General features: G+C 38.7%; 1 protein-coding gene across 2 annotated transcripts in view; it reads left to right on the top strand.

Annotated features, from left to right (window-relative positions):
- The window catches only part of HHAT (hedgehog acyltransferase), a 146,949-nt gene that overhangs the window by 26,805 nt on the left and 97,021 nt on the right, over window positions 1-23,123 (top strand). For both annotated transcript variants that reach the window (XM_058020337.1, XM_058020338.1), the window contains exon 9: window positions 6,596-6,631. In XM_058020337.1, coding sequence (XP_057876320.1) covers window positions 6,596-6,631 — 36 coding nt within the window. The remainder of the gene's footprint in view (window positions 1-6,595; window positions 6,632-23,123) is intronic.

Genomic DNA, 23,123 nt, shown 5'->3' with positions numbered 1-23,123 from the left:
TCCAGGAAGAAGCACAACAGGGATTCAAAGTGTTTTATCTAAGCATGAAGTGTTAAAATTCCAGGGTCCTTAAGCAAGTGTCACAGAAGGATAAAGGTATCTTCATGTATACACAAGTTCTGCTTATTATTGCTGTAACAAGAAATTGTTTGTCAAAAATATGATATGGAAGCATTGACAGTCTTCATATTTTTTTTTCAAATAGAATAGATTTTTATTTTTACTCTTAGGTACATTTTTACATTGAAATAAAAGCTACTAGTTTACTGCATTGCAGATGGTTAAAGTCAAAGCTTGCAAACAAAAGGGTCCATTGAAGCTCGAGATCTAGGCTTAGCAATTTCTTAATATCTTAATGTTCACAAGAGCATTGAATTCTCTTAAACAGGAATCTTATCATTGGAGTAAGCTATGAATTGTTTTTTTCTAAGTAGCATGGTAAGAGTAGAGAAGCATAGGAAATTGTAGGATTTGAGGAATGGTAGGAATGCCAAAAGAGCTCCATATGTGCATTTGTTCCTGATTTCAATACCATATCAGTGGGCAGACTGGAATCTGTATGTGGGTGGAATTCACCAAGTGTCTTGCACAAATTGAAAGGCTGATCTCAAAAATGAGAGCTCCAAAAACATCCTTGTATGTGGCAAAAGAGTCCTCAGAAAAATGTTAAAATGTGACTTTAAAGGCTTGGTGTCCAAAAGTATATTCCAGAATTTAGGTAACAGATAAATCCAAACAGATTGTTGTATTGGACTGGGTTGTATTTTTCATCAGGCATCTCTATCTTCATTTTAAAAACTAATACTACTACACAATATTCACAGTTTAAGTGAATATTTTCAGTTTGCTTACTGTGTTTATCTCTCCTGCAAAATCTTCTGTGACAATTTAATTGTTGTTTTTCTATTTGAAGTTGTACATCAGCTTTCTAAATAGTGTATTCAAGTATGAAGGCAGTTATGTTATTTAGAAGAAGAATTGTGCTGCTTGTCACTGAAGAAACAAGCTTTACCTGAAACCTACACCTTTATAGCAAACTTGGAGAAAACGGAATGAATTCAAGCCATGGACAGGCAAAAGTGTCTTTTAAAAATAGAGATGGCTTTCCTAGATGTTTATTTAATAATCAAGATGATGGTGAATCAATTGGTGGCAGTCACTTCTTGAAAAATACTTATTCTGTTTGGTAGGCTGTACCCCCTCCAGGGTATTTGTTTTAGCAGAGTTTTATAACTCATTGAGACATTAAATAATAGCACTTACAAAACCTGCATATAGGCTTTAGTATCTGCTTTCCTGGTAGTAATCTAACTCTTCAGACAAGACTCTAAAATTGTTCCAGATTCACATTGCACACTTGTAATTATTTGAAATTTGGAAGCATTCATCTTTAAGGCGTCGCCTGCTGGAAAGGTTGTCCCAGGCAGCATTGGTTAAAGCATGAGCTGATCTAGGAGAATCCAGAAAAGCAGTTCTGGGAAAAAAGGGTAATTATTTTTACAGTGTCTTTTGGGCATCCCTGCTGTAAGGGGCTGCTCAAAAATAAGGGCAATGAAGCAGCTTGAGTGCTGTGTCAGTGAAGGCAGCTGTCACTCAGACTCCTCAGTCTCCAGTGCAAAATACTCTGGTGTGGGAGAGACTCTTGCTCAGCAGCTCACTGGCTAAATGCCACATTTATTTGCAAAGACAGCCAATGGAAGTGCTAGTCTTGCAAACAATTCTGCAGTTCAATAGGACAGGCTGCTCTGAGGCTATGGGAATGGGTTTGACTTCCTAGTGTCAGGTTCAGCCACATTTTAAAGAAAGGACCAAGAACCATTGTTGAAACATTGCAGCACCTACAATGCTTTTTTAAAGAGATGCTGAATACCCAGAGTGCTGAAGCTCTAATAAATAACCCACTTGTTGGATTTCATCACTGCCATAAATGGCAAGCAGGCTGATTTGAAGAGATTTAAGTGTAATTATATTGTTTGCTCCTGTCCTGCTTATAGAAATTACACCATTCCTTTCTGCATTCAAAATTGTTTATGTTCAGTGGCAACATGACTGTTTTTAAGGTGTCTGGGATATTTCTGTCTACAATGCAGTGTAGTCTCTGGGTACACAGTGTCACAGTTGCCTGTCTCCATCTACGTTACTAAATTTTATTTTTCTTTTTACAAATGGCAAACTATCTACATAGCTCTACTCCTCTGAAGGTAGGGCCCAGAGTAAGAACCAGGCCACTGTCTGATTTTGAGTGCTGATGTACTGACTGCTTGCAGAACATCTTTCTGAAGTCCATGGTTACCCAAGCACTTCCCGGATGATGCTGCACCCTGTGCTGTACTTTGTTTCCAGGAATAGCGTGCAGTCCTGGGGCAAAACTGACAGGAGATAAAGCTGTACTGGTTTCTCTTCAGCATATGGCTTAAAAATATGGATGCACAAAATCAGAGTAGGGCAATTGACATTATTGGAATTGGATTCATAAAATATGGCTCTAGTAGCTGGCTTAACTTTGATTCTTGTAATCTTGGCATGTGTTCAGTATTTACATTTTTTTTATATCATTGTAAACCCTTGGGAATGAGATCTCACAATCAGACCTTGTGAGATCAGGGTCCTTTAGTCATCAGGCTGGAATTGTGAATTGTAGTACCTAACACAGCTAATGAGTAGCAGTTTTCATCTAGGCAAGTCCTTAAATACGATAGGCTGGTGCACTTGATTGAATAGAAAAGCTGTGTACTAGAGGCTCACACAATTCTTCTTTTGAAGAACCAGCATTTAGACTTCAGCTAAAGGAATGCACAGTTTTGTGGAAATTGGGATTATAAACAATCCACTGGATGCTATGTGCTTAAAATCTTAAAATTTTTCCTTCATCATCTTTGTTCTGAATGAAAATTGAAAACAGGTTATTGCATAATGCATTTAGCTTTCGGAGCAGAAACTGCACATCTGAAATAATTTTGAAGCCTCTGCCTGCAATCATACATTTTTCTCCTGCAGATACATTTTCAAAGATTGTATTTTGAAAAAGGTCTTTGTTGGTTTAGTGTATGTATATTATTGGTCACCAGTCTGTAGTTGATGTACTGGGAAAAGACAAGTTTGATGATGAGGGATTGTATGTGTAATTTTTTCATTGAATTGTATCAAACTAGAGCTTCCATGCTTTAGAAAAGCATGAAAGTTGTGTAAGAACTGTGATCTAAAACTGCCTTACAGAGGAGCAGAATTAGGGATGCTTTTATAAAGAAAATAGCCATCAAATTGTCTGTGCTGTCTATAATGATTATGAAATTGAGGTTAAATATATCTCCCTTTTATTGTTCCTTTGGCTAGTTAAGATTTTGCTTGGTTCTAAGACCATTGCTATTTTGATAAACTAGATTTTACTTATTTCTCCAAAATTTGAAATACTATTGACATTTGAGCAGTGTAGAGAATTTAACTGGTAAATAATTTTTTACTCATATAGTTGAGGATATCCTTTCTCTTGTTATTTTAGACTTTGATGAAACCGTGTATTTTGAAAAATTGTACTCATTATAGCATTTCTGAAACTTACATAACTGAGGCATTTCTGAAATTTATGTGACTGAGGCACCCTAAATTGCAAGAACTACCAGCTAAATCCTGTATTTTGCAGGGAACTTCAGGATTTAACAAATTGTGTGAAGTTGGTTATAAACTTTGTTTTAAAATCAAGTAAATATGGGAATCTTTTGTAGGCAGTAGACAATCCTGTCAGTGTGCATGTGGCAGGTCTAATTGTATGCTGATTGTGGGGGACACTGCTATGCCTTATGGGTGGAGTCCTCTGTTGAAGGGATCACTATGAAATTTTTAATGCAAATACATTGTGATTATTTGTTCTCTTTTTTAATTTAATGAAGTTGCTTATTTCACCCCAAGTTACAGCCTTAACACTGCTGTACAAACCCTCTTTTACCTCTTTCTAACATTTCCATCTAAGAATGGAGGGATTAATTGCATCTACTAAATCAGTTTCCATTGCTGCTTCACCATATTTTCACTTTACTTGTGGACTTAACTGCAGTGTGTATTTAAATATGATAGAGAAAAATAGTAAAAAGTGTCTGTAGTAATATTTTGTCAAAATCAGTCTCCCATAATTCTTTCTTTCAGTGTTTTTGCCTTGCACAATGTTTCTATTCATTATCCCAGGTGTCTGTAGACAATACCCATAGCCTTAAGTAATGCAGCCATTTCTCCCATTTACAGTGTGAACTTGTTCATCCTTGATATTCCTGCTTTTGGAACTAATCAATGATACTGTCTCAAAGTGTCTTTAAGATGTAACTGCACACTCAGACTATGCTGTATAATGTAAAAATTCTGTTGGTCATAGTGTAGTTATATCTTAAAGGGCTGCTTACACTGTTCAGAATTCAGGATCTTGGGTAGACTCTTGAAATATATCAGTACAAAATCAAACTGAGGAATAATAGGCCCTGTTTGTGTATGCTAAATTATATCTAGTGAGGCTCTGATAAATTTTCCTTCTTATTTATTATAATTGGTTCTATGCATGTTTATTTTTAATACTTATTAAAAATATTTCCATGAAATATCCAATAGCTAAAGCCCCTATGAAATAAACTTATAAAACTTTTCTAATATCAAGTGTTTTAGATACATGTTTTATATCAGTATATATGCTTTTAAAATGATGTTTTGAAAAGAGTGAAAAATGAGGGAAAAGGTGGCATGTCACGGCATCTACGGCAAACTGTCTTGTTTCCTTCCCTGTCTAAACCTACTCTGCCTCAGCTTTGTCCACCCCAATCTCCTTCAGCTCTGATATCTCAAGTTAGCAGGACCATTCACTTTTCTTGGTTTTGGTAAGCCACGTCCTTTGGCTTTTGGTTCATTGTCAAAAACAGTGATATTTTTATGTTCCACATCCCTGTCCACAAGCAGCTTGGTGTGTGTGTCCTGTCAGAGACTGTAGCAGGTTTGGTGATTGCCATGGAGAGCAGCTGGGAGAGCTTGAAAAGATCAGCCTGGCTGAAGATGTGCAAGGTGGCTGTTTAGCATACAGCTCTCTCCTGAAACTGTGCAAGTTTCTTCTCCCCTTCCCGGCACAAATGTTCCGAGTGCTTGGTCCTAGGAAGAAAAGGTTTTCAGAGCTAAAAATACAGACTGTGTCCAGCTCCAGTACAGAAAACTGTCTGTACCACACAGAATGTTTTAGTGAAGAGAGGGAGCCAAAACTGTATGTATCCAGGCAGGAAGAATGCAGAAAGATAACTGTATGCACTTCATGCAGTTTAATTGCACAGTAATATAACAATAATATAAAAGGTGGAATGATTTCAGGAAAGGGTTATGAAAAATACAGATTTAATGATGACCAGGTACATGTTTCTGGCAGGATGTTTTTCTGTTGCAAGGCAGCTTTTCAGTGAGAAATTCATTGCTCTCCTATCTACTCTGCTGAACAAGTGGAGTTTCCTTCCCTGTTAACTCCTAGAATTTCTGCAGCTCATTATCTGTCTGCTGTTATCAGGATGCCATTAACAATCTGATGATTTCTCTTGCTCTTTCAGTTAGAAAGCAGCACACAGCAAGGACAATAAACTGTGTTGTACTCAAAATGACCAGTTAGGTTTTTTAGAACAGAATGCTCAAGAGCTTAGTATGTGCCAAAATGTTTTCTGTGTATGTGAAATAAAAGCCCATTCTAGAGCAAGTCCAGTACTGGGAATAAGACACTTGTATTTTCCATTTGTGCCATGATGCACACAGCTAATCTGGGATTATATGGATAGTCCCATAAAACTGGCATATACTTCAGATGTTAGGTAAATGTCTCAAATCAGCAGATGCCTTTCTGTAGTGTCAAGGATTTGCCAGTGCATTGTTCATGAGCTTGGTTCTCCTGAGGAAGGAGGAACCAGAAAAGGGGAAGAAATGTTGACAGCTACTGTCAATGTATGTTGTTTGGGCTGAAAATTTCAGATGTGGTTCTTGTAATTTAATGTGATCTAACTTGTACTTACTGTCAGAAGTCCTCAAAGTTAACTTCGTTACTGATGTGAGTGGAACACACTTGCCAAGTCTGGTTCTTGGAAATTCTGTATTTGAAGGAGACATAAGGGGTTTTTGATGATTCTTTATTGTGGGGAGAATTCATGGCAGTCCCTTACATTTTACTGCAGTACAGAGCAGAAAAGGGGAAAGAGACTCCACAGCAGTTTTGCACACAGGATTTACTTGCATATAATAGAAAATATACTGGTGACTAGGATGCTTACATTAATTCCAGTAACAGTATATACATATTTTGTGCGTTATGTGTGTTATAATACTCTGAATGTTAACACTTCATTGAATAAATACTCCAACAAGAGATTTGTGAGCTTTTTAACATGCACCTAAATCTTTTCATATGATGATCATCTTAAATTCCACACATCATTACAGAAAGGAAGTTGTGTGTTACACCTTTGCTCTTTGCTTCATCAGTTCTAGTAACTTTATATTTGGCATTATTGTTTTGAAACACAGTGTTTGTACAAAACTCAACAGAGTAGTGTTTTTTAATAGTTAAAATTTAGTGTATTTTTTTTTCTTACAGAAGTTTTGACGTTGGGCTGCATCGCTTTCTGGTCAGGTAAGCTAATACTTGCTTTGAATTGCACTCCCAAATAGCTGGGGTTGAACCTCAGCTGAGGTTAAACATTCACTCCCCGCAGTGGCATGAGGGACAATTGGAAGGGTAAAACTGAGAAGAGTTGTGGGATGACAGAACAGTTTAGTAGGGAAATTAAGAGCTGAGCCACACACAAGCAAAGCCAAACAAGGAATTCATTCACTCCATCATGTGTAATGGTGACTTGGGACAACAAATGTCACAACTATGAACATTCCCCCACTGCTTCCTTCTTTCCCGGCTTGGTGTGCCAAGTGTGACACCATAGGGTGTGGGATATCCCTTGGGATCCCCTGTCCTGACTGTGTCCCCTCCCTCTTATCCCCTTATGCACCCCCCAGTCTATTTCTCTGTTACGTGAGAAGCAAAACAGGCCTTGACTGTGTGCAAGTGCTGCTCTGCAGTAACAAAAGCATCCCTGTATTTGCAGCAAAAGTGCAAAACACAGCCCTTTATTAGCTGCTGAGTAGGAAACAGACCCTATGCCAGCAAAAACATTAAAAATAATTTCTGTTGTTATAAGCAGAAATCACTATGTGAATTCAGTATTACTTTATACTTTCTATGGTAAGTTCTTTTCTTGTCCTCTGTTGATTTTTTAGTTTGAAAAACTGTAACTATTTGTCTTTGCAATCTACTCAGTGCCACTCTATAATGAACTTCTTCAGGAAAACACTCAGAAAACTTCAGTAAAATATGAAATGTGAAAATCTTAATTTTTCTTGCACTGAAGACAAGCTTTAAAAAAATCTGTTTTCCATTGGTAACTCTAGTACCTTCATATCTTGTAAGAAGTGCTTGAATTCTACAGAAAATTTGTAATGTGGAGGGGAGTAATGTATTCTCATAAGAAAACCAATTTATTCAATGTGTGCAATGGACTGTTCTGAAGATGAATAAGGAAAATGGAGTCATTGTTTGAGTGCTTTGGTTGATGATATTTAGAGAGATGAAGCAATTAAAGAAGGGCACTTCAGCAAGAAAAAGGAGGTTAATGCATTTGAATTCTACACTGAGAAACTGGTTTTGCTGTTTAGAGTTTTTTGTGTGGGCAAAGTCACAGATGTTCACCAAGTATATGTCTGCCTTCATTTTTAATACAATACCTATTGCCATCTACTCATCTTTACAAAGAAGTGTAGTGGGTACTGTGAAGGATGAATTTTTCTGTGGTCTTTGGGCACTTAGAGAATTAATTCTCTCAGTTATTTCATCCACTGCAATGTCTATCAGTGAAGAACTCCACCTTGGAAGAATGAATCCAGTATGTATGAGTCAGAGTACACTGGTTGGGTCCCACCATAAGGATCAGGTGGTGTTAGCCTTTCCTTAAGTTGGCTTTGCAGCTGGACTTTTATTTTAGGCTACTTGGTCATATTTCCTGGATAAAGGCTGTCTTAAGCCTTCACACATGAGTTCTTGTGGCTTTAATGCAGTGGTTTTTGGCACCAGGTATGAGATCATAAAAGCCTAGGAAAATTTGGTTTGTTTTAAGGTTGCACAGGCCAACCCACTTCTCATAACCTTTGAGCTGTAGACTTTGTGTATTTCTTTTTGTGTAACATTACAATTTTTAACAGACAACACCCTTCTTAAAGGCATTGTGTCAATATTACTGAATGTACTTCTGTTTTCAAGTTCTCAGACAACTGAAAATACAAATTCAGGTATCAGTTCTACAAAATTAGTTGCATCTATATTTTGACAATCAGATTTTGTTTGTAAATAATTGTATAAGAAAATGTAATCTTCAAATTGAGACATGGCTTTAAAGATGCTACTTTATAAAAGAAATAGAGTGTCCAAGAAAGTCTTCTGAGAATGCATATGGCTACTTAACCAGGAGTAGAATTGTGGTAAGCATTGATGTGCTAAGTTTGAGACCCTGGTAATGCTTCTGCCATAGAATATTTTCATTTGCTTTGTACAAGAAGTGTTACATTGTTCTCTCATACAGCATTGCTTTATCTCCCAAGGAGATGCAGTATTTAGGTTGTATGTTGTGTGATCCTGAACTGCAAATAGTCATGGGATTGGCATGAGTTGAATGTCATCTTTGACTCATGTATGATTTTTTTTCAAAGCCAGCTGTGTGCTGTGCAGTTCCTCTTCTAACCTTAACTTAGACATTTTCAACCAGTAACCTACCTCTGTTAATTATTCTGTTAACTACATCATCTGCTTTCTCTGTAACTGTGCTACTAAGGAGGAAGTAATTTTCTTTTGTACCAGAATGAGTTTTGCTTGGTGTTTCCTCAACTAAAAAAAAATAAAAATCCCTTTTAGCAAGTGTCTTTGGAGTGGGAAACAGATTTGATATTACTCTGTTCTGTTGGTCTGCCTTGTGAATATTTGAAAGTTACTGCCTTTTTTTGCCTAGACAGTCTCTGCTCCTGAGAACTTGCAGTTCATCTCCTGTGTTCATAAAGTATCTGTCATACATATTAGACTGTTCTCTTCACAGTTATCATTTCCACGTGAAATTAAACAGTAGGAAAGAAAAAACATCAACCCAAACAAGCCTGAGTTGCAGGAAGCATTGAAAGTCTATGAGGTGGGGTTTGAAATGAAAAAGGAATTATATTGTTTTAAGTATAATGGCTCGACCCTGCCATGGAACAGGGAACACAGTATGACACTTGCAAATACAAAGTGTGGGGACAACAAAATTAAAAATAGTCTCTGCTAAAAGGACAATCTGCCTAATTAAATGCTGACTGAAGGAACTAGGACTGTATGTGCTGTTAGCCTAGTATACACAATGGCTTCTCCAAGTGAAGAAGCCAATACAAAGTATTACAAAGAATTACAGCTACACAAGGTTTTTTCTCTGTTCTTAGTAAAACATTAATAGAAAATAATTTTCCACCTGTCTATGTCTTGAACTGTACTTTTGATGCTCTTCTAAGATAGCCTGGAAAAGTTTAGAAATACCATGTTTTCAAATGCACTATGGATACTGTAATGTGTTGTGACTTGGACTGAACTGGATTCTGGGACTAGATTTTTAATTACTACTTGCAAGCTGAAATCAAGTGGTATCATGGAACTTGTATTTGTGAAAGTAAAGTGCAATTGAGTATGTGGGGATCTGGGTTTTGAACATTTGTTAGCTATACCATTATATTTGAAGCAGGGATCCTGGAAACTCACCAGGGAAGGATCAGTACTTTTTTGATGAAAACTGAGGTTTGGTAGTACTAATGGAAAATATACTACTATGCTTGGAAGGTTATTTTCCCAATGTTTTCACACAATGATGTGAAAGAACCTATTTGTTACTACTTTAGGATTACCAAAAGTAATAATCATGTATTTAAATCACATGAGTGCTATACAAAGTATACTACACATAAGTAGTATATATTACTGCTATATAAATGTAATATATACATATTTTTCCAATGTGACTTCAGGAAAAACAATTCTTTTTCTCCTAAATCAGAGCATTCTCAGAATGGAGCAATAGGTGTATTTTCAGAGTTAAAAATATATAGAAATAGCCTTTAGCATAGCAGTTTAGAGGAGAAAGAGTAAGAGAGGCTGCCTGTTGCTCTTTGCTCACTGAAGCTATTTTATCTAGGCATTTCATCCAGTGCTGAGAACAGGGCATTGGATGAAGTGAAATTGTTAACTTGTGGGAATATTTACAGTCTTGATGCCAAACAGGACTTCCTTTAGGACAGCACTGATGAAGACAGTGGGGAAGAATGACAGTTCCTGCAGGCATGATTCTTTTGAAAAATCTCTATGCTTTCAGCTCTGCTGTGCCTTTGAAAAAGTGTGAATCATACTCATTTCAGTAGAGATCTGGCTTTGAAGAGAGCTGCAGGACCACGCACCCCCAGTGTCTCCAAAAGGCATCCATCTGTTAGCTCACCCCATGGTTTGTAATTACTTCAGCTTGTTTAGAGTTGCAGGTAATTTAGGTTAGCTTAGTCCTGGTGCAAAGGTACTCTGAATACACGACTTGGAAATCACCCACTTTTTTAGTTTTCTCAGGTAAAGCATGGCACTGTTTACCTCTAAGATCAAAATCTACTGTGTGGTGACCTCTACTGATTTTTAGTTAGGAAAAGGACACCTCTGTGTAAGGGCAGAATGATCCCATGGTGAAAGAGGGGATTATGGTTCTAACTAAGGTATGATTATGAAAGAAGAAATGGAAAAATCTGTTCATCGTCTGGCTCAACTCCTGTATTAGTTTGCTGTGGAATCCTGTGGGATCCCACGTCTTCAAGCTGTCCCAAGCCAAAGAAATCTATGCTCCTGCTTAAAAAGAAACCCAAGCAGACCTTTTAATCACTGTATTGAAAAAATCCCGCAAAAACAACTGACCAAAATACCCCAACACACACAAAATTTTCCATAGTAACAACCCCCAAACTTCTGAGCTTCCCCTTTCTCTTTAATGCACACAGTTCAACATATGCTGCAGCAACTCCATTGCTAGGTAAGCTCAGTGGTGATTCTTGGCTCCAAGAGCTGGGCACAGATTCTGTGTGAGGTTCAGTGTAGCACATGGCCCTCTCTTGGGAACCAAATGCCACTGCTAATGCTATTCATTTCTGCTGCTCTTTTGATTTTAGCTGCCCATAAAATACCATTGATGTGCTAATACATTGTAGCTGGACTAGACAGTGCAGTTTTAATGAGATTCCACTTTTCTCCAGCAGCATTGATAAAGATATGAAGATAGACACCTCTGCCTTTGAAAGTGCTAGCTATCCCAAGGATGCATTCTTTTTTCTTTGTTTTGTCAAGAGATTTGACTTTTTGGTTCACTCTGTGTCCTGGATACCTAGTGAGCCTGAAAGCATGCACAGCAGTCATAGAATCATCCAATAGTTTTTGTTCTAAGGGGCCATTAAGGATTGCCTAGGCCTTCCTACCCTGGAATGAGCAGGTACAGCTTCAGCTAGGTCAGGTTGCTCAGGGCCCTGTCCAACTTGACCTCAGATATTTCCAGGCATGAGGCATCTACTGTCTCTCTGAGCAACTTGTTCCAGTGTTTCATCAGCCCCATTATAATAAAAGTTTTCTTCCTTCAATCTGTTTGAATCTACCCTCTTTTAGCTTGAAGCCATTATGCCTTGCCCAGTTGCAGCAGGCTCTATTCAACATCTGTCCCTATCTTTCTTGTAAGCCCCCTTTAAATCTTGAAGGGTTGCAGTAGGGTTTCTCTAGAGCCTTCTCTAAGATGAGCAGTCCCAACTCTCGCAACAGTGTGTGCCCAAGCTGTTTTTTGAAGCAAACCACAATGTTTTCCCTAGAACACAAATTTGTGTGTTCTCCTGGGGGTCCTTCACACCACTAGGCCGCTCGTTTCTCATAGGTGGTGTGGATACAAATACACCAACTTTGTCATCCTGTGCCATCACCTCGTAGTTCCTTAGTAGTTTTTACCCTTGGAACTTCTCTTTTCAGGCTAGTATTTTAGTCAGCCTTTTGCCGTAACATATGGCTACAGTGCTGCACTCACCTTCCTTCAGAGGAAAAGGTGGTGCCCTGTAGAACAATTTCTGCATTTATGGATTTGGCTGGTCTATTCCAAATAAGCCAAAGCTTTGTACTGCTTTCCCTGAAAGTTCTGGATGACTGGTTGGAGCAGATCTGTTTGACTTTTATGTGTACCTGTGTCAATGGGAGACCTACCTGTCAATGGGAGAATAAAAAACTACTCTGTTCTTTAATATAACCTGTGGTATGTCTATGACAATTTATATATCTATCTCATTTTTCTCACTTGGATCAGTGCTTATACAATAGTATTGAATGAACAGAAATGTGTCTGGATGAAGGAAAACAATTTATATCGATCTTTAATCATCAAAGTAATGTAGACAGCAAAAACTGCTAAGGCTGCACGTGATGCCCTGCATCATTCCACTTAAATCTACCAATAGGCTTCCTGGGGATACCAATAGGGATCCTGGATCCAGTGATGCTGGTAATTTGTTTGTCGTGTGCAGGTAGGACCACTGGATGTAGAATGTGTGTAACTTCTGTACTTGAATTCTCTTTTGGGTCATTTGTGCCTCCAATTCCTAGCCTATTTGCAAAGCAAGGAGACTTGCAGGCTGTGAGACTCTAGTAAGTATTCTAGTCTTGAATTCCTGGGATCTTTGTACTCCTCTGGAACAGTGCAGATAAAGCCAGTGGAGATTGCAGAAGCAGTATTTTCAGTCAGGAGTGTCCAGCTGTGATACAAAGTTCTGGAGCAGACTAACATGGAAACGGGCTGTTTCCAAAAGGTAATTCTTCCCATCTGTGGGAATATTGTGATGTAGATGTGGTGTGATGTGCTGAACAGCTTTTGTAGGGACTTACTTGAGATTTTGTGATTGTTTACATAAATTAAACCTAAATATGTAGTCTTGTTTGTAATAAACACAGTTGTGATAATCAATAGATGTGATTGGCTTTGTGTCTAAATTAATCAATTGGCTTTGTGTCTAAATTAAATATCATTTTAAGGTTAAAACATTTAGTTCATTGCTGTGAAGAAGTGGTATTAGCTTAGATAATTCTTTCTTACTTTCAATATGGGGCTTTAGGGTTTCTGCAAAAATCATTTTAAAGTTTTAAAACAGAAGAGAATAGCAGCTAATCCATGCATAGAGATGTCTGCATGGAGAAGTTTAAAAATATAGCTCTTCTTATAAAATAATGTAGTTACATGCAGCTGTATGGCAGACTTCTGTGAGCTCTGCTTTCAGATGCACTGGAAGTTTTGCCATGTTTGCTGTTTGTAATGTTTGAATGGGTCAGCACTGGTCTAAATGTGTTCCCGTTGAAAGCAGTGATGAGAGTGAAGTGGTGTTAATAAAAAGGAAAAAAAAAACCTCTGTAAAAACCAACAAGCTGGATAGTGCTTGGAATCTTCTAAAATGTTCCAATTTGTAGACCAACATGACCACTGCCAAAAGTCTATAATGAAACTCCTGTGGATTGCATTGGGAGTCTCTGTGACTGTTCTGTGTGTGCATTGAGCACAATTGTGAACTGTACAAGTGACCATGATGTGTGAAATCAGTTGAGGTGTCTTATAGTGTCCAAAATACCTTGTTTGTTTTAAAACAAGCCAACCTTAAAAACTTGATGAAACAGTGATAAAGACTAAGTGCTAAATTGCTTCAGAGGAATTGCAGTCTCTCAAACACCTTCTCAGAATGAAACTTATTTTTTTTAAAACAGCAAACAATCTGTTGTTATATAATGAATTAGTGTAGAGCATGTTGCAAAAATAAAGCTGGGCTTTGTATAAACAAAACTGAATCTTTATGTAAATGTTATGTAAATGTGACATTTAACTTAAACTGTTGGAGTGGGGAAGTTGGGATTAACAATGTACAGATCTCATCATGTTTATGTGTTGCAACTGTGAATTAAAACAGTTTGTTATTTTTGTTGCAGGGTGTTTGAATTACTATCTGTGAGTAAGAAATACACTGTGAAACATGAAGTATTTAAAGATTCAGCTCATGCTACTTTCAAATAATTTTACAGAGTATTTTAGCAGAGCTGCATCAAATATTGCATTTCAGTGTATTGGAAGAAAGTGGGTGCTCAGCAGTCTTGAACCACCTGTGATTTTAAGGATTCTGAATTTATTCTTGTGTAGTCCAGGAAGTTATGTCACAGGAACCTTTTGTCCCTGACTCGAAGTGCCAGAATTTGGCTGGAGTTTACATGTGATTTCAGTCTGAGGGACTTTGCATCTTATATTTTTATATATTGCATCAACTTCCACCAAGCACTTTTAGTTGAAGCAAAGCATGTGTAAATTTTCCTATCACATAGAGTATAAGTTTACAGAAATCTGCTTCATTTTCTTTGCTTTTTGGTTAATTCTTTTGTCTTTTACCCTTTTAACGTTGTCTTTTTTTCTTCTTGTGGTAGATATTTGTACTTTAGCATGCTGAGGGACATGATTACAGCTTCCATATAGGAGGATGGGGCTGGTATAAACTTCAGTCTCAAAGTTGTTGTTGTATGTTGTGTTGCAGAAACCCACATGCTCTTCAAAGTGGAATTGTTAAGATGTACACCAGAGCCAGAAAAAGATAGGATGAAAAGAGTACTCTTTTCTGCTCCAGCTTCTGGTAAATTAGTTGTATGCAGCTCAGTAAATGCCATCGCAGCCAGCACAAACCTTAGAGTGAATCTTTGCCGCCGGCCCCGCTGCTGCGCTGAGCTTGCTGTCCATCCCCCCGCCGAGAACAGACCGTGTGCCGAGCCTCCCGCCTGTGCTCCCTGCCGCGTGCGGGAGAAGATAAATCCCTCGGTGCCCGTGGCTTTGCGCTTTCTGCCCGGCGGCTGCTCCGGCCCCGGGGCAAGGCTCGGGAGCGGCGGCGGGGCCCGGGCTGCGCTGTGCCGCCTCCGCCGCCGGGGGGCGCTCCTGCCCCGCCCGCCGGCCGGGCCCTGAGGGAGCGGCGGCGGCCCCGGGAGCTGCTGCGGGAGCGGCGGCGGCCCCGGGAGCTGCTGAGGGAGCGGCGGCGGCCCCGGGAGCTGCTGCGGGAGCGGCGGCGGCCCCGGGAGCTGCTGCGGGCCGTGGCACCGGGAGCTGCTGGCGGCGACAGCCCCGGGCTGGCCGCGAGTCCTGCAGCGCTCGCTCCGCTGCTGCCCGAGGGCGGTCGGACTTGGCTTTCTCTAGAACCTCTTGGGGAATGGCATGCGAGTTCATCAGGCTGCCCGCGTGGTTTTTGGAAGATGGTCCCGCTTTAGGAGATGTGCATTCTAGGAGATGCGGTCTATTATACAATCTCCTCTGCTTTTGTGCCTTTTTTTCCTGAAAGCACCAGATCAGACAGGAGGTAGTCGGTATAAAATACAAGCTTTTAGGAAGAGCTGCTCAGAATAACCTATGTAGCTTAGCACCAGAGAATACAGAATGATTCCCTTTATCCCTGTGGGCAGGGAAGCTTGGATGCCTTTCTCTTCCTTGGCTACTTTATTGTGTGGAGTGTTATGGAGACAGAAGTGTTCTGAATCCTTTCATGAAGATCATGGGTCTTTGGCTCATCTGTGTGCATCAAGGGTCAGCTTGCTTCACCTTGCCTGGGTCTAGAAGTAGATTTGAGGTGGTTGTGATACAGCATGTCAAAGCAATAACCCTCTACATGTAATCCAAAGCTACATAGGTTTCTCATGTCATGATATCTGGGTAGAGCATCATCAGGTGCATTATTGAAATAGAGAGAGAGAGCATCCTTCTTTTATGGCCCTGCAGCATTTCAAGCAGATTGATACCCTGGTAAATCATGTGGTTCTTAGTACAGAGTCTGCTTTCAGTCCTAATCTCCACTACTTGGTCCCAGGTTCTCTGAATGGTACAGGAGAGTTTATAGAGTTAAAGCAGTCTTATGAGTTTGAACATCTAGCTTAGAGCAAGGTGCAAAGTGCAAACATGGGAAACAAATGAAAAAGAAGAAAGGATGAAGCAGGAGGTTTGATAACTCATACCTAGTTCAGGTAGATCACCTAGATCAGGTAGTTTTAGAGTTTGTGTGGAGGTGAAAATACTTTGACACACCTGAGTGGGAGCATCAGACCTTGGTGCCACTGTATCTGTCTGAAGCAGTATTGATTTCAGTAATAAAGACCAAGCCCAGCACTTGACTCAGTTATTTCCACCACTGATGGTAATGTTGGTATGTTTAGAGCTGTAAGCAGAGAGGGGTGAAGTACAATGTTTAAAAGTGCTGCCTATGTGGGGTGGGAGGTGTTTTAGTGATTGTCAAGCTGGATAGGATACCATATTGAAAACCATATTCTCTCTGGACTGATGCCTAAATGGTGTATGGAATTGCTGAGTGCAACTTACAGGCCACCAGTGTTATGGAAGGCTCTGGAATACATCTGCAGAGATGAATGCTGTTCTGGCTAACTAGTGGTACTGTCATGGAGGTGCAATTCCACTTCACTGTGGGAATTTAGTGAGATCCAAATTTCACCCTGAAGATGTCCGTGTTTTTTCTTTTCATAGATGAAGCAGGATAATGGTCATCCTTTGTAAAGTACTTTGAGATCTATGGATTAAGAATGCTATATAAGAGCTCAGTGATGTTTAGTGTAAGCACTTTATGTAACATCAAGAACAGATGATAAAACAGGACAGGAAGGAACTATTGGATTTAGACTTGTCCTATTGCAGATATGAATTCAGAGCCCAAAAAAGGAAATAAAGTGATTTCAGTCTGTATGTGCTCTTAATTGCATACATTTAGGTGGGTTAAATATGTAGATAGGAAACTGTAGTAAAAAGTGCTTTTTTAAGCAGCTCAGGTAAAATCAAGAGAGCATGTATAAAATACACAAGTTAACATAATTGAAAATATGTGTTATGGTGTGTTGTTTAAGGGGAAATTCTCCTTTCCTAGCTCCTAAAGAAATTAGGCTATGTGAATCAAAATTTCATACAGACTTCCATCTTAAAGGTGACAAATAAATAATTGCATAGATTTCATGCTTTTGAAGCAGTGAAGGGTCAAAAGCTTCAGGCTTCTATTTATCTTACTGTCTGAAATAAGTGAGTAAAATAACATACTGTAGGCTTCCTATTCCAGTCCCAAAATGTAATTGCAGTACTTCCATGCAGTGCTGAAAAACAAGCTAAGTCATGGCAACCAAAGGATAATTCTTACTGTCAGCTGTCATATGGTTCTTGCTTTCTTTGTCCTGGAGAAGATTTATCACTTTCTTGCAAGCAACGTAGCTGGATACTTGAAAAGTTGATTCCACTTTCCAACCATCCTCTGCTGCTCTGTTCTGTGTGAATAGCAAAATGCAGTTTGCTCGCCTGAGTTCCGTGATGTAATCCCAAACTTGAAAAAATCCATTAAATAAAGAAGAATTCTGAATTGACTGATGTAAAGAGAATCAGGTTGTATAAGTAATAACTATTGCTCTACAATTTTTTGTGAATGCTAATGCTATGTAATGAACATTATCTCCTGTAGCTATAGGGATAACAGTATTCTCTGTGCTAGTGCTTTCAGAGACAGTTGTGGTAGATTTAGAGATTATTTAAAATGTATCTAGCATTTTGGTACAATGAATTGCTTAGCAAATCTGGATTAGACTATTGCTCTGAAAATATTAAATATTGGACATGTACTAGTGAAGCACAGTAGTTTTAAATACAGTCTTCAATTTTTTGCCCAGTGATGGGGAACTGACATTAATGTAAAGAACAGTAGTGTTTTTCTTTGAGTCACTCATATATGTGTACATGTGTGTGTATATGTGTGCATATTTACATATGTATTAGAAATACATGTATATATGTAAAATATATTTTCTAGATGGATGGAAATGGAGATTCAAAACAGGCCATGTCTTGCTCAGGTAAATGTTCTTGTTTGAATACCCTCAGAGTGTGGCAACAACTCAGGGGCAAATATTGTTCAAGAGTAACCTAAGTAGAGTTGATCCTGTCACGGAGAAGAGTTTTTAGCTGATCTCTGCAAAATTCACAGATTGTCTAACAGAGTAAGCATGTCATGGACAGAAATTTTTGCAAACACAAAGCAACAGTGAAATATAGAATTGCCTGTAGGATGGTAGACAGGCTGATAGTGTTTAAGCTACACAAGTTTCCAGAACACTCTTTAGCTACAACACAGCAGGAAAAAATATTGCTGCTTCGGAAGAAATATGTCCGTCTCTGAATGTTATGTAAGTAGACTGTACTGTAATGCTTGAGTCATCATCATCCCTGGAGGTATTTAAAAGTCATGTAGTCATGGTGCTTAGGGACAAGGTTTGATGGTGGATTCAGCAGTGTTGGGCCAGTGGTTGGACTTGATTATCCTAAGAATCTTTTACAAACTAAACAATTCAATGATTCTAATTAGCACCTTTTGTTGGGATCAGTACTGCAGGACTACTGCCTCTCCCAAAGTGAGCTGTGCTGCTGTGTGATAGCTGTGCATACCTAAGGCCAAGTGCTGCCTCTTGACTGAATGAGGTTGGTATCCAAACATCAAGGACTCCAGAATACCTCCAGAATTTTCCATGCTGGGTTCTCCCTATAGAACTTCTGAGCTTTTGGTGGCATGTCTGGAATCTTCCCAGTACTAGTGGTACCACAAAGTTCACGCCGTTCTTCCTCCAGGCAATAAGAAGCCTAGTTAAAATAAAAGTTTATAGGAAATAAAAATTACCTGATTTAGATGACATTTTTGCTTCAAAGTGCTGTTATACAGAATTAACCTTTCATTTATGGTGATGACTCGAGATAAGAACTACTTCTTTATTAGGAGTAAATTAGAAATAAATGATTAAAACTGCAACTTTTGAAATGGATAGAACTGGAGAGCAGCCTTTGATGATCAGTAAGTTTCAGCTGATAACCAAGCAAGAGCTTTTACTTACATGCAAGAAACCCACAGTTTTATCGCTGGTTTCAAGGCAAGGCATCATCTTCTACTGAAAATAAATTACTGATGAAATGTTAGTGAATGAACTTGGGTCAAGGGCTTCCTCTGTGAACATTCAGTTGGGGTTTGTCCTATATAATGTACCTGGTAGCACCAGCAGTGAGTAAAGGTCAGTGTGTCTTAGGGCTCCACTGGACAGTCAGCTGTTGAAACAGACATGACATATGGTGGGAGCTTTCTGTTATGTAGATCTTAATAAATATTTCATTTCTTCTTGTTTATAGTGTCTTGTTTATAAACTATGTAAGCAGCAAAATGGGCATGGTTAACAAAGTAACCATGGAAACCTCCTTTATCTCCCTCTCTCTGTGGAAACATGTTTTGACAACAGTTATGATTTCTTCCCCTCACTGTGATTTGAACTGGACTAACAAAATAACTCATAAAAATTGTATTTTAAGTTATTGGTTATCTGGTGACAACCAATAGGCCAATATTTGTATGATCAGCATAAAGAGGGATTTTGCATTCATTCTCATCGCAAGAATAAAGTACGTGCCTCAAAATTGCTGTCTGTACCACTAGTAGCAAGCTGTGGCTGGACAAAATACACTCCTGCATTTCTGAAAAATGGGATCTTCCAACTTTTGATTTAAACACTTGGTAGTGCTTAAATTGTGGATGAAGTGTTTCATACTTTTTGGATGATACAGCCTATTGTCAAAGTACAGGCAGCCTTTGCAGAACAACCACCTCTGAATCTACAGAACTGACAAAAAGCAATGTGAAAGGGAATAGTGTTTTATACTTAGAAGCCATTAGGCTTCAACATTAGAAGTACCAGAAAAAAGAAGGCCAATGTTAAGGTTAATTTGCCTTTCTAATTAGTTCCTTCGAAAATAACAATTGCAGCTAGAAAATTATATTTTATATAATCTGAGACAATTTTAAGAAACATGTATGTATGATAAAATTTGGTGGTAATACTTCACATTTGTATTTTAATTCTGTACTCTCATTTCAAGATGATTCTCTGTATATTAACATAACAGTAATTAAGCTTAAACTCAGCAGGAAGGGTTAGTGCTCTTTAGTTTTTATTAAATGAACAAACTGTTTCACTAATTTAAAAGCAAATTACTTTCTTGGATTAACTTTGTTTCAGTGATTAGATACAACACAACATCTATTATCTGAATGCTTTTATTGCCACTTGACTTACTTGAGAAGTCAACTCCAGAGTAACTTCTACTGGTCCTTCAGTGTCTATTGTTTATTACAGTACTGCTTGTCCTGGATTGAGTCTGGTTTTAAGAATAGCTGTTGCCAGGTTTTCTGTCACTTTGCTTTTATGGGCACAATCCTGGTTCATCAAAGGTGGATAACCACCTCTGGAAGATTTTCCCTGCCTTCTCTTGGTGCAGATTCCAGAACTGAAGGTTTGTTGATGTTTGGAACTGTCTGATCAGAGCTTCGCGTGATGCCATTGTTATAATGAAATAATTTTGCAATTTTTTATTAATGTTTTTGCCTTTTTATTTTGTGATAGTACAGGGCATTATCTTATGCAGGCTTTCCACTGCCTACAGGACTTGTTATAACAGGCAGTATTTAAGCCCTGACTTCAAGTCAAGAAATTTTATAGAAACAATCAGTATTTCACTTCTATATGAAAGATCAAACTTGATAGGGACAAAGTGTTTTGTACAGCAGGAAGAAATTGCTCCTGCAGACCAATCTTCTGTTATTTGTACTTTCCTGTGGATGTGATATACAAGCTCTTTCTTTTGGTTTTTGATTCTCAAAAATTAATAGTGACAAGTTAACACAGCTATAACTAAGTGAAAAGTTGTGATTGAATAGTCTCTGATTGAAGGGTCTGAAACACAGGTTCTTTGAAGAGCAGCTGAGAGCACAGGCGTTGTTCAGTCTGGAAAAAAGAATGCTCAGGACTTTATTGCCTTCCACAACTATCTGAAAGGTTGTGGAAAGGTGAGTGTTGGTCTCTTCCAGGCAGCAAGCGACAGGAGAAGGGAAAATGGCCTCAGGTTGTACTGGGGAGGCTCAAGTTGGATATTAGGACAAATGTTCCTCACTGAAAGCGTGGTTAAGCATTGGACCAGGCTCCTCAGGGAAGAGGCTGATTAGCATCCCTGGAAGTTTTGATAAAACATGTGGACATGGCACTTCACAGTGTGGCTTAGTTGATAAGGTGGTGTTCGGCCAAAACTTGGACTTGATGATCTTGCCAGTCTTTTCCAACCTAATGGTTCTATGATTCTCTGAGTTTCTGATCACAATCTGTGTGAAAGTTTTATGGTGTATGCCAACAAAACTGCAGATGTAACACAGTTACACAGTGATTGCTCAAAGATGTGATCTTATTTATGTCACCAAGTTAAAAGATATTTTGGTGCTAGGAGGGAAGTTACCTGTATTACAGAATATTAACCTTTGTTGCTTTTTGGACAGTGCTTAGAGAAGGGTATGAAGGTCAGAGGCATGGAGCTCAGAAGGGAATGTCAGAAAGTGAGTGTCTAATACCATACATGCCCTTTGTCCCACTCAAAATTATTTTTGTGCCTAACATTGCTGTTTTCAGCATAGTTTTTTTTCCTCCTCTTGTATTGAAGTGGGGAAAGACAAAACCATGATCCACCTCAAACTAGGAGCAGTGGTAAATGATTCTCAAATGATTCTCAAATTTCTTCCACCTTAACAAAAGGCTCAGAAAGCAATATGCAGGCAGGAGTGTCTCACTTCAGCTGATGGTGTCTCTGAAGAGTTCAGAAATAAATCACAAAAATAATGACAGCTTTCATTAGGATGTTTCAGCTGTGGAAGAGAATGTGTAGGAGTTACAGGCTTTTGCTAAAGCTGTAGGAGCACAGATCATTCTGGGGATCAAACTGACAAATTATTTAATCACAGAAAGCTGACATATCTTTGTGCTGGTTATGCTCAGTGTCTTGGATGCAGCTCCATCCTGATGGGTCATTATAATTTCATTGAAGTAGTACAGATCTTCCAGAGCCTTTGCAGGGTGGTCGCAGTATCCTGACTCCTCTCCTCTGTCCTGTGGAGACTCTTGAGGGCAGAGTAGGAAACACTGTTATGACTTTGTAGTTATTGAATATCTAATCATCAGTTCACAGAATTGATCTCTTGACATTTTGATTCCAGTTGATAGTGATAAAATAACTTTTTTTAAAGCATAGTTACATGAATAACTGTGCATATATGTGAGTAAATTTTAGTTCACTTTCTTATGAATCACAGAATCATTCAGGCAAAAAGTGACCCCCAAGATAATTGAGTCTGACCCTTGACCACTCACCCTGTTGTCAACTAGACCAGAGCACTAAGTGCCATGTCCAGTCATTTCTTAAAGGCTTCTGGGCATGGTGACTTCACTGCCCTGGGCGGCCCATTCCAATGCTTGACAACCCTTTCTGTGAAGAAAACTTCATAATTCCCACCTGAACACCCCCTGAAATCACTTTATTGGATTAAAGTGACTTGTTTTTCTGCTCATAACAAAGTTATTTTCTCCTAATAACAAAGTTATTAATGCCATTAGGTTGGGCCAGAATTTTGTGCCTTTTTTTTTTGTCCTTATAACGTATAGCTTCAGGCCCTGAAAATTTCTCTTCCAAGATCATGTTTGTGTTGATGTTGAGATCAACAGACTTTGTTCTGTTTCTGTAAGTTTTATAGAAATAAAGGTTTTGCTTCTCTATGAAAAACAATGTGATTTTAGCTCCTAATGCTGCTGATGCAAAAGTCTGCCCAGAGGTGCATGCAGTAGGCCCTAGATTTGTTAGAATGATTATTTTAAAATAAACTAGCAATCAAAATACCCCATTGTTTAGGCTCATAAGTCTTCCAAAGACTAACAACAAAATTAGTACTTGCACCTCTTTTAAGTCTCCTTTTGATGTCTGAGTTCAGTAAGGAGCTCGTCGCTCTCACTTCCTGCTTTTGCTTAATTTCTTATTTGTCAGGATGGACCTTTCCTGAGCTTGGAGGAGGTAATCTCTGAATATCAACCAGCTTTCCTGGACCCCTCC

This window comes from Melospiza georgiana, chromosome 3, assembly GCF_028018845.1.
Source record: "Melospiza georgiana isolate bMelGeo1 chromosome 3, bMelGeo1.pri, whole genome shotgun sequence".
Classification (NCBI taxonomy): domain Eukaryota; kingdom Metazoa; phylum Chordata; class Aves; order Passeriformes; family Passerellidae; genus Melospiza; species Melospiza georgiana.
Note: the sequence above shows the minus strand (reverse complement) of the source record. Positions and strands in the feature narration are given on the sequence as shown.